The 12,632-nt window shown below is 43.5% G+C and overlaps 1 protein-coding gene and 1 pseudogene across 1 annotated transcript; both read left to right on the top strand.

Annotated features, from left to right (window-relative positions):
* Positions 1 to 440: 440 nt before the first annotated feature.
* LOC123348687 (olfactory receptor 4D1-like) lies at positions 441 to 1,388 on the top strand. Its single transcript, XM_044986290.1, has one exon. It carries the CDS (start codon positions 441 to 443, stop codon positions 1,386 to 1,388), a length of 948 nt encoding a protein of 315 aa, XP_044842225.1.
* Positions 1,389 to 8,235: 6,847 nt separating this feature from the next.
* LOC123347807 lies at positions 8,236 to 9,000 on the top strand (annotated as a pseudogene).
* The last annotated feature ends 3,632 nt before the right edge of the window (positions 9,001 to 12,632 follow it).

Raw genomic sequence — 12,632 nt, 5'->3', positions numbered from 1 at the left:
CCATTTTTTTCACACTTTCTCACCTTCTTTTAAATTTCCCCATACAGTGGAAAAAAGTGGGGTAAAGTAAAACAGTGAGAGAGTAGGAGGAAAGAGGTTGAACATCTAAACCCTGACAGTGAATACCAACATTTGGCAGGTCAGTTGAATCAGGGAGGGCCCTGTGGTGAGCAGAGGGCTCTTCTGGTGAGTAGACTACTCCACTTCCCTCCCAGCACCCTATCCTGTGGTGAGCAGTGGTAGGATGACTTGGGTTTGATGAATCAGGGTTCTCCTGAAGTGAGGCTGAGGATACTGTGTTAGTAAGAAAAGCCCCAAACAAAATGTGCTTCTTAATGTGGATTGAAAATAGATTTAATATCAATAAGTTAAAGGGAAGCTGAAAAAATATAATTATTATTAGCTCTCTTCAATTTGCAGATATAGTTTAAGGACACAAAATGAAGCAGCAGAACCTCACCAGTACAGTGACTGAATTTGTTCTCTTGGGCCTCACCCAGAATCAACCACTGAAGTATTTTCTCTTCATGGTCTTCTTCGTAGTCTACGTGACCACCTGGCTGGGAAACTTCACCATCATCATCACGGTGATCGCTGACCACCGACTCCACACCCCCATGTACTTCCTGCTGGCCAACCTGGCTTTTATAGATGTCAGCGACTCCTCAGTCAATGCTCCCCACCTGCTTTCAGGTCTCCTCTCCCAACATAAAACAGTCTCCTTTGAGGAGTGCATCCTCCAGATGTTTTTCTTCCACTTCATCGCGGGTGCAATGGTGTTTTTTCTTGTGGGGATGGCCATTGATCGGTACGTGGCCATCTATAAGCCACTGAGATATTTGATTATTATGAACCGGGGCACGTGCATGGGGCTAGTGGTACTGGCATGGCTAGCTGGATTGGCTCACTCTGCTGTTCAAATTGGACTTCTCCTCCAGTTATCATTCTGTGGGCCTAACATCCTGGATAATTTTTATTGTGATGTCCCACAAGTCATCAAACTGGCCTGCACCGACACCTACTTGGTTGAACTGCAGATGGTCTTCAATGGTGGAGTTCTCCTCATCATACTATTTATCAGTCTGCTGATTTCCTACACCATCATTTTAGTCAAGATCAGGACACATGTCACAGAAGGAAAACACAAGGCTCTGTCCACCTGTGGAGCCCAAATCTTGGTTGTGAGTTTAATATTCACACCCTGCATCTTCATCTACGCTCGGCCCTTTAAGAAGTTCACCCTGGACAAGGTGGTCTCAGTCATTTACACTGTAATCACCCCAATGCTGAACCCGATGATCTACACGCTGAGAAATGCTGAGATGAAGAAGGCCATCAAGAGACTGATGAGGAGAGTGCTGTGCTCAAGGAGGGAAATAAATACATAATTTATCTTTCAATGTCAATTTGTGTTGAAAAACTGAATACAGTGCACTCATGAGAAACTGTGCTCACAAATGAGTGATAGACTGAGGGCCAGAACCTCCATAAAGGGAAGAAAAGCAATCGGTTTAAATAAGATATGACTCCATCCGGGTAAATAGACCAGATCCCCAGCTGGCGGAAATGGGGGCATCTCCCTAAATTGCTTCCATCAGCTGAGGCTTTGACACTGAGTCTTGATGGTTGAAATTATTCTAAGAATGATTTTGACCAATGAGGAATCCATGAGGGATCAATATCTTCTCTGAGAAAAGAGCTGTTCAGTATATTAAGTGTCACAAATAACGTACTGGCTGTGGTGAGGAAATTACTGTAGAGTATTGCAAGAAGTGATTAGGAACAATCTTTTGCTTTATGACTTATATTTATCCCTTATACATATACAACTCTTACCTGTATTTGTCATGTGACTTTCCATCAAAGTGATTTAAGAATGATCAAACCTTACTTTCACAAGGAAGTGATTTTAATTTTCATACATGCTATTTCTGTTTCTATCTCTAACTTCACAGGTAAAAAGTCAAAAACAAACAAAACACAACTTGGACTTGCTTGTCTTTTCTATTAATCCTTATATAGAGTGCAGTAACGGATAGAGTTGGGAAACATTTTGATGGATTTTTTTTTATAGTGTCCGTTTCATTGATAATATATAAATAATATTTTAAAAAGTTTCCGTACATATTCCAGATTTTTGTTGTCAAGGGGAAAAAAGATGTTGATGTTTCCATATTTACTTCAAAAGAAAGAAAGAAAGAAAGAAAGAAAGAAAGAAAGAAAGAAAGAAAGAAAGGAAAATTGGTGGATATTTTGTTATAAAGGAAACAATTATGAAATTTTCCAATAAGAGAAAAACAGAGTTGTTTTCCAAATATAAATAATTTTGTGAATTTTCAAATAATATGGTGGTTCTTTTTTCTTTCTCAAAAAGTTCTATATTCTCAAAATTTAAGAGCTAAAGAAGATGTTCTACAGTTATAATTATTTAGCTCAAACTGGGCACCTGTTCCACAACAGATCTACTCTTCCTGTGTATCAGAACTTGAGTGTCAGATCCAGAAATGAATTATAACTATCTATACTCCTGTTAAGACCTCCAATACAAGCACTGCTCTGCAACAACAGCTTCACACTATTTCTAGAGAGAAAAGGTAGGTGATGTAATATTTTTTCTTGTGCCACCTTCTTTTGGTGAAAGAGACGAGCTTTCACGCTTACACAGAGCTCTTCTTCTGGTCTGGGAAACTTACTCAGAGTGTCACAGCGAAATACAAGATGGAACTGATAGTTTAGCATATAGAGTTAGCACATATTTCAAGTGATCATTCAAGGTGAAGTGGCCCATTAACAATGCTCCAGTCATAGGGAGGAAAGAAAGTGGGGGGGGACACTAAATGCCCAAATAGCAACTATATGGGTGAAACCAGACAATCACAACTCTCTCCAATGAACTCACACAGGAAAACAATAATGGCCCAAAACACCTCATCACAACTGGGTGAACACTTTTCACTAAGTGATCACTCTAAATCTGACCTGTCAGTCCTCATGCTCAAAGGAAACCTGCACAACACTGGGTAAGCTCAAAAGGTTGTCTCTCTTGCCAACAGATGTGTCAAGTAAAAGATATTACCTCCCGCACCTTGTCTCTCCAGTATCCTCGGATTGACACAGTTACTGCATACACACTATTTCTGACTGTAATATCTTTAGAATAGAATTGTCAATCAATGTCAAATCAATCACACCTATATATAATGAATGAAGTCAACAAGAACATAAAAAATTAAGGGTTTGATATTCAACTGAGGTCAGTGGGGTCAGCATGTGACCGGGATGGGGACTACTGAGAGGCACTGAGGGCAAGGTGTCAAGAGGATGGGTTTCCACAGGGGTCCACAGTGAGGGCAGCTTTTCAGTGATGGAGACCGTCTAGGTAACCCGAGAAAGACAGAGTGAGAGAGGCGGGGAGAAAAATATAATCGCTTCTACGCCCATGCGGTCAGCAGATTTGGGTTGTGTTGGGGAAAATGGTAAGTGATTGATCTGCTCCCAACCCAACAGATCAGAATTCTTGTCTCTTGCAAGCCAGCCCAGGTGGGTCTCTTCAGTTCTGTTCAAGGCATCAGGGTGAGATTTTTAAAGGTATTTAGGGGGCCCAGTGGAATGTCCAAAAGCACCTAGGTGCCTTTGTACTCAATGGGTTTAGGCACTCAGGTGCATTTAGAAATCCCATTAAGTGCCTAAATACTTTTAAAAAACTGGTGCTAATTCTCTGAACACCCCTACTGCTGCCTACACACATCTGGGCATCAGTCTAAAGTGCTGCTCAGTCCCCCCACACATAACAAGCGATCCTCGTTGGTCCCAGTCCCTCACTGACGTCATAAGTTCCCATGTTCCTATTGAGCTGGAATGTTGAAATTCTTGGACACTGATTGTCCATTGGCTGCTGAGTGCAAAAGGGGACCGAATTTGAACTTTGACCTTTCAGGCAGTGCTCACCAAAAGGTAATCCGGATCTTCAGCCTTGCTCGTAGCTCAAGTATGTTAAAGAGGGTGTGAGGGACTTGACATGACCATGCCTGCTTGTTCTAACCACTACACCTCACTCCCCTCCTAGACCTGGCATACAACCCACAAGTCTCTGTCTCTGACCCCTGGAGCAGACTGATCTCTCAGTGGCAGGAGAAACACTCAGGAGACCTGGGATTTCTGCTGCTTTGGAGGCCAGACAAACACCCTATTCATCCTCTGTGTCCCGACTATCCTCCTTGTGTCAGCCCCAGACAACTCTGCAAAGTTTACAAGCCTGTTGAGTTCGGATGGCCAGAAATAAACTAAATGAAACACTCCAGAAACATATTAAAGATTCTCCTTGTGGTGCAATCTTCACACCTCTGGGGAAGCAATTTCTCAATCAAGCCCCATAAAGCTCAGGGGGATTTCAGGGAATCTTTTAGCCCAGCGCCTGGGCAGATATTATACATGGAAAAGATTTCTGAGGATGTGCCATTTTTGGAACCACGCTCACTTCCCCTGTCAGTCAAGAGAGCAATGAACATCTCTGAGATGTGACTTCCCCTGGCCATCCTCAGTCGTTTGGAGGCAGCCGGCTCTGAAAGCAGAAAGCAGACTTTTACTGCAGAACATCTTTGATGTGCTACTAGAACATAAGAACGGCCGTACCATGTCAGACCAAAGGTCCATCTAGCCCAGTATCCTGTCTACCGACAGAGGCCAATGCCAGGTGCCCCAGAGGGAGTGAACCTAACAGGCAATGATCAAGTGATCTCTCTCCTGCCATCCATCTCCATCCTCTGACGAACAGAAGCTAGGGACACCATTCCTTACCCAGCCCTAGACATTGTGATAGCAGGTGATGGAGGTGGGAAGACAGTTTTTCTGATATTCAGGGCCGACCAGAGGGTGGGGGCAAGTGGAGCAATTTGCCCCAGGCCCCGGGCCCCACAGGGGCTCTGTGAGCCCTGGCCCGGCAGCGGTCCGGGTCTTTGGCCGGCATTTTGGCTGGCGGGGGGCCCTTCAGTGCTGCCAAACACGCGGGGCGACTGAAGGGCCCCCTGCCGCCAAAGACATGGACTGCTGCCGGGTGAGTACAAGCGCCGTGGCTTCCCCGCTTTGCCCCAGACCCCCTGAATCCTCTGGGCGTCCCTGCTGATATTGACTTGGATATTTAGAGGAACCTAAGTGAGTCAGAAAGAGAACTGAGAACAGAGCCTATCTGAGACCTTCCGTGAGACTATCTCTGTCTGACCAAGCTTCTCCTATGGCTTCTCCTATGGCTCTATGCTGCTCTGATGTGAAAGACATTTTCTCTGAGGCAGGTTGGAGCATGGAAGTGAAAACTGGGAAAAGCCCAGGGAAGTGCCGTGATCTGTGGATAAAACCTGAGTGCAATTCCTTGCATCTAACTTCCTTATTCTCCTTTAAAACTCCCCGATGAGGAGGGGATATGAGTTTTCCAGGGTGCCAGAAAGATGTCTGCAGTAGGGCAGAATTTCTGTGACAGAACTGTAGCCGTCCTCCCACTTTCCTCATGGAAACAGAGCATGGTCCTTTAAGGATGAGATTTTTAGGGCTGGATGACATTCATGTGCAGGGGAGGTGGTGGGACATCCTGCTGAAGAATGAGCTTCCCTCGAAATCCAAATTGCAGATAGGAAAATCTCTTCTTTCATTTTGTTACCAAAAAATTGAATTGGAAGTTTTATTTCTTACTCTTTCAAATGCAAAAGGAATGAGAGAAAGGGTCCCCCCGCCTACCCTCTGCCATGCACACAACATTTTCTCACATAGTTTTATTTTTTCCTTTGCAAAAGGTGAGGTAAAGTAAAAAGTAAGGGGAAAAAATTGATTGAGGGGACATTAAAAGCAGCATGGCCAAGCAGAGAGAGCACTGGACTGGAACGCAGAAAAATTCTGTTTTATTCCCAACACTACTGATAGCCTGCAAGTGATATTGTCTAACTCACATCCCCTCTGTGCCTCAGTTTCCCATCTGTTGGATAGGATTAACAATAGTGACCTCCTCTGTAAGCTGCTTTGAGATCCATGGATGAACCCCACTATACAGGGCTAAGTGTCATTAAAAGTGACAAATATTTTTCATTTCCCAAAAAAAGGAGCCAAAATTTGAAAGAAAAAAATATTTACTATTGAAACAAAAACATTGAGGGAAATGAAATTTTCATAGAATCATAGAAATGTCGGGCTGGAAGGGACCTCATGAGGTCTTCAAGTCCAGCCCCCTGCACTGAGGCAGGACCGAGTGAACCTAGCCCATCTCTGACAGGTGTTTGCCCAACCTGTTGTTAAAAACCACCAGTGATGGAGATTCCACCACCTCCCCTGGAAGCCTGTTCCAACGCTTAACAACCCTGAGAGTTAGAAAGGTTTTGCTAATATCTAACCTAAATCTCCCTTGCTGCAGAATAAGCCCATTGCTTCTTGTCCTCCCGTCAGTGGACGTGAAGAACAATCGATCCCCATGCTCTGTATAACAGCCTTTAACAAATTGGAACACTGCTCTTAGGTCCCCCTCAGTCTTCTTTTCTCAAGACTAAACATGTCCTTTATTTCTGACCTATCCTCATAGGTCAGGTTTTCTAAAGCTTTTATCATTTTTGATGGTCTCCTCTGGATCTCTCCAGTTGGTCCGTGTCTTTCCTAAATTGTGGCACCCAGAACTGGACACAATACACCAGCTGAAGCCTCACCAATGTTGAGCTGAGAGGGACAGTTACCTCCTGTGCCTTACGTACACTCCAGTATAATATTAGCCTTTTTCACAACTTCATCATGTTGAATAATATTCATTTTGTGAGCCACTCTGACCCCATCCTCTCCCGATCCTTTTCAGCAAATATGGCATCTGTGCTAACTATGCAGTACCTGGCTAGCTCAGTTAGTAGTATATGAGACTTTTAATCCTAGGGGTGCGGGTTCATGTCCTGCATGAAATACAGCAAACTTTTGATTTAGTTGGTATTGGTTCTGCTTTGAGCAGGGGATTGGGCTAGATGACCTCCTAAGTTCCCTTCCAACTCTGAGATTCTATGATTCTATAATTCTATGCCCCATTTTGTAGCTGTGGATTTGATTTTTCCTTCCCAAGTGAAGTACTTTGCACCTATTTTATTTTAATTTCATCTAATTGATTTTGGACGAATTCTCATGTTTCTCAAGGTCATTATGAATTCTAATCTAGTCCTTCAAAGGGTTTTCGACCAGTTCTAGAGATGCGCAAAAATGTTAATCGGAGTACAGCATAAACAAGTCCATGGCAGCTTGGAATATTTCACTCTATATGCACACTTGGAAACATTTATGTATTTACACTTTTGAAATGCGAGTGTTTAAGTTCAGCACCAGAATCATGGGCACCATAATACAGCTACATCATTCTTCAGAGATGTTGAGCACACCTTATTCCTAGTAAAGTTAATCAGATTTAATTTCTTCTCTTTTTGTAGTAACTAGAAGGGGGCAAAGACCATCATTATGGTAAGGTGGGATACACGTTAGGACCTCTGATATCAAGGTCATGAATTGGGCATCAGAACCCCTGAATCGGTGTGTCTAAAGTTTTCCATTGCAACCCCCTCCCATCTTGTGAGGCTCTAGCTGGGATCCCCCTCCCATTTAGCATCTGTGACCCCTCCGATGAGAATCTCTAGACACAGAGAATCTCTGCTATGCACACCCGCTGCAAATCCATATTCTTCCCCACCCTGGACCTAGGCCCCTTCAGGAATCTGTGGCCCATCAGAGGTGTGCCCCATCAGGGCTACAGGAAGAAGAATGGAGACTGTGGGTTAGCAGAGGGCTTGTCTGGGTGTGTAGACCACTCCTCTTCACTCCCTATGACCCCAGGAGTGGAGAAGTCCACTGGTGGAGCTCACAGGTTCTGCTGAAGCAGATTTACTCACAATCAGGGCTGAGGATACAGTGTGGAATTTAGCAAACAAAGGAAATTCCCAAGCAAATGTTTTTTATCAAGGTGGAGTTAATGTTCATTTAATGTCAGTAATGCAGTAGGATCACATCATAATTATTATCATCACTATTCCCTCTTCAGGCACATTTTGAGGTTAACAAATGGAGAAGAGCCTCACTACCCCAGTGACAGAATTTATCCTCTTGGGCCTCACTCAGAGTTCTGATCCAAAGTGATTCCTCTTTGTGGTTTTCCTCATCGTCTACATGACCACCTGGCTGGGAAACTTCACCATCATTACCATGGTGATCACCAGCCACCAGCTCAACAGCCCCATGTACTTTCTGAGGGCCAACTTGGCTTTCCTGTATGTCAGTGAATCATCAGTAAATGCTCCAAAATTGCTGGTGGGTCTCCTCACTCAGCTTAAAAACATCTCCTTCTATGAGTGCTTCCTGCAGATCTTTTCCACTTTATTGGGGGTGCAATGTCATTTTGTCTTTTGGTAATGGCTCTCGATTGGTACATTGCCATCTATAAACCACTGAGATACTTGACTATCATGAACCAAGGTGTGTGCATGGCATTAGTGTTCAGTGCATGGCTGGGTGGATTGGCTCACTGCTGTTCAGCTTGGACTGCTCCTCCAGTTACCATTCTGTAGTCCAAATGTCTTGGACAATTTCTACTGTGATGTCCCACAAGTCATCAAACTGGCCTGTATTGACACTCATCTGGTAGAACTGCAGATGATCTTCAATGGTGGGGTACTGCTCATAATAGCATTCATCATGGTGCTGATATCCTACGCTTTCATTTTAGTGAAGATCATGACACATATTACAGAAGGGAAACAGAAGGCTCCATCCACTTGTGGAACTCAAATTACTGTGGTGCATATACAATTCATACCCAGCATCTTTGTCTACGCTCAGCCCTTCAAGCACTTCACCCTGGACAAGGTGGTTTCAGCCATTTACACTGTAATCACCCCGATGCTGAACTTGATGATCTACACGCTGAGAAATCCCGAGATGAAGAAGGCCATCAGGAGACTGGTGAGCAAAGTGCTGTGCTCAGGGAGGAAGATAGAGGCATAATTTATCTTTCAATGTCCATTTGCGTTAAAAACCTGATCTCAGCAGGTATTAGACAGGAGATGTATGTGAAACATGTAAGGGATCAGATAGTGCTCTCTTATCAGACTTTCTGAAACATAGAACATCAAGGTTGGAACAGATCTCAGGAAGTCATCTAGGCCAACCCCCTGCTCAAAGCAGGAGCAATCCCCAGACAGATTTTTACCCCAGTTCCCTAAATGGCCCTCTTAAGGATTGAAGTCAGAACCCTGGGTTTAGCAGGCCAATGCTCAAACCACTGAGCTATCCCTCCCCATTTGTTGACAAATTTGTTATAAACTGAGGGCAAGAACCTCCATATAAGTAGAAAAAGTGGATGATGTAAATACGGGTTTATACTGAGGATTCTTGATTCAGATTCTTATAAGAATTATTTCAACTGACGAGGAATCGATGAAAATCAGAAACTTCTCCAAAAAAAAAAGATTGGTTGAATAAATTATGTATCATAACTAATGTACTAAATGTGATAAAGAGATTAATATAAAATGTTCCAATGGGTGAATAAAAACATTATTTTTATTTACAACTTATTCTTTTTCTCCTTTCTACACATAGAACACTTATTTGTCTTTACCTAATGGCTTCTCATCAGAATGGTTTAATAATATTGAGGCCTTACATTCACATGGAACTGGTTTTAATTTTCCTACATCATGTTACTAATTATATCTCTAACTGCACATGCTGAACTATACTCATCTCTGGTGTTCTTTTCTCCTAATATTGATATAAACAAATAATAATATATATAAGAATAGCCATACTGGGTCAGACCAAAGGTCCATCCAGCCCAGTATCCTGTCTGTCGACAGTGGCCAATACCAAGTGCCCCAGAGGGAGTGAACCTAATAGGTAACGATCAAGTCATCTCTCTCCTGCCATCCATCTCCACCCACTGACAAACAGAGGCTAGGGACACCATTCCTTACCCATCCTGGCTAATAACCATTAATGGACTTAACCTCCATGAATTTATCTAGTTCTCTTTTAAATTCTTTTATAGTCCAAGCCTTCACAACCTCCTCAGGCAAGGAGTTCCACAGGTTGACTGTGTGCTGTGTGAAGAAGAACTTCCTTTTATTTATTTTAAACCTGCTGCCCATTAATTTCATTTGGTGGTCCCTTGTTATTATATTATGGGAACAAGTAAATAACTTTTTCTTATTCACTTTCTCCACACCACTAATGATTTTATATACCTCTATCATACCCCCCACTTAGTGTCCTCTTTTCCAAGCTGAAAAGTCCTAGCCTCTTTAATCTCTCCCCATATGGGACCCATTCCAAACCCCTAATCATTTTAGTTGCCCTTCTCTGAACCTTTTCTAATGACAGTATATCTTTTTTGAGATGAGGAAACCACATCTGTACACAGTATTCAAGCTGCGGGAGTGCCATGGATTTATATAAGGGCAATAAGATATTCTCCAATTTATTCTGTATCCCTTTTTAAATGATTCCTAACATCCTGTTTTCTTTTTTGACTGCCACTGCACACTGCGTGGATGTCTTCAGAGAACTGTCCACAATGACTATCCACGATAACTCCAAGATCTCAAGAACATGGAGTTATAAATATATAAAAACATTTTTGCTGGATTTTTTAGTGTCCTTTCCATGGTTAACAAATAAATAATGGGTAATAAAAGACTTCAAATATTTTCTGTATATAAATATTTTTTTAAAAAAAAGAACAAATTTTCCTAATGATTCTTAGTTTTTTAATTTTTCCATATTGATTCCTTTTATACTAAGAAAGAAAGAAATAATAAATATGAAATTTTACAGTAAGAGGACATGATGGGGAGGGGGCTGCAAAGAGGTCACTGAGGGCAGGGGGAAAAAATTATAGAAATATACCTAGAACTGGAAGGGACCTTGAAAGGTCATTAAGTCCAGTCCCCTGCCTTTACTAGCAGGATCAAGTACTGATTTTTGCCCCAAATGGCCTCTTAAAGGATTGAATATATAACCCTGGGTTAAGCAAGCCACTGCTCAAACCACTAAGCTATCCCTCCTCCCAGGTCCTCTGAGGGCAGGGTGTGAAGGGGAGGGGGCTGCAAAGGGGTCACTGAAGGCAGGATTTGGAGGGGAGCTACACAATTATCTCTGAGGGCAGTGCTGATCGGGATGGGGCTCCACAGGGGTCATTGAGCGCAGGGTGTGGAGGGGAGGGGGCTTCACAGAGGACACTAGGGGCTGGGTTTTGGGGGGCAGGTGTTTCACAGGGGTCACTGAGGGGACGGTGTGAAGGGGAAGGGGCTGCACTGGTGTTACGGAGGGCAGAGTGTGGAGAGGAGGGGCTGCATTTGGATCACTGAGGGCAGGGTGGGGTCTGCACACAGGTTACTGAGGGCAGAAGTTGTAGGTAAGAGGATACCCAGTGTTTAAGATGGGCTGAATGCTATAAGGAAGACTGACTTTTTTTCCCTTGCCACATGACTATCCATTGTTGTCATGAATGACTATGAGTTGTCCTTGTGAGTTCCAATATACAGGAACACCTCACTTAACGTTGTAGTTATGTTCCTGAAAAATGCAACTTTAAGCAAAATAATGATGGGGGGATAGCTCAGTGGTTTGAGCCTTGGCTTGATAAACCCAGGGTCATAAATTCAATCCTTAAGGGGGCCAGTTGGGGATTGGTCCTGCTTTGAGCAGGGGGGGTTGGACTAGATGACCTCTTGAGGTCTCTTCCAACCCTAATAATCTATGATGTTAAGCAAATCCAATTTCCCCATAAGAATTAATGTAAATGAGGGGGTTAGGTTCCAGGGGAAAAAAACTTTCACCAGACAAAAGTCCATACTATATATATATATATACATACACACAGAGTATAAGTTTTAAACAAACAATTAAATACTGGTACACAGTGACGATGATTGTGAAGCTTGGTTGAAGTGGAGGAGTCAGAGGGTGAGATATTTCACAGGGAATGCCTTACCGCTAAACGAACTAGCAATTGACTGAGCCCTCAGGGGTTAACTCTCACACTCTACAAGGCAGCAGGAAAGGAGGGACAGCAGACAGAGACAGAGACACATACCCTTTAAGTAGCTGACTCCAGGCTTAAGTACACTGCCTTGTTAATTAAATCAGCTTGCTGAGACCTGAGACTGCAGCTACTGCCTAGATATTCTCTCCATTGTGTGTCCCCCCCTGCTCTATGGAAGATGGGGTAAGTGGGGTGCAGGAGCAGGGCAGGGCAGATACCCTGACAATAGCCCCCCTCTTCCCCCCTCCCCCATACAGCAAGCAGGAGTCTCTGGGAGCAGCTCCAAGGCACAGGGCAGGATCAGCACATGGCAGTGTGGGAGGGAACTTAGGAGAGTGGGGAGCCGATAGGGGGAGCTGATAGTGGGGTCGCTGGTCCACCCTGGTTCCAACCACCCACCAGCTAGCTGCAATGGGCTTCTCTTCCTGCAAGCAGTGGACACAACAGGTGGCTGCCAAGACATTAGAAAGGAGCATTTCAAAACTTTAAAGGCGCATGTTCCCTAATTGATCAACAACTTAACATTGAAACAACCTTAACTGGGACGACTTTAAGTGAGGAGTTCCTGTATAAGGTTTGGCTTGAGTGAGAA

This window comes from Mauremys mutica, chromosome 13, assembly GCF_020497125.1.
Source record: "Mauremys mutica isolate MM-2020 ecotype Southern chromosome 13, ASM2049712v1, whole genome shotgun sequence".
Taxonomy (NCBI): Eukaryota; Metazoa; Chordata; order Testudines; family Geoemydidae; genus Mauremys; species Mauremys mutica.
This window is presented reverse-complemented; position numbering and strand designations above follow the sequence as displayed.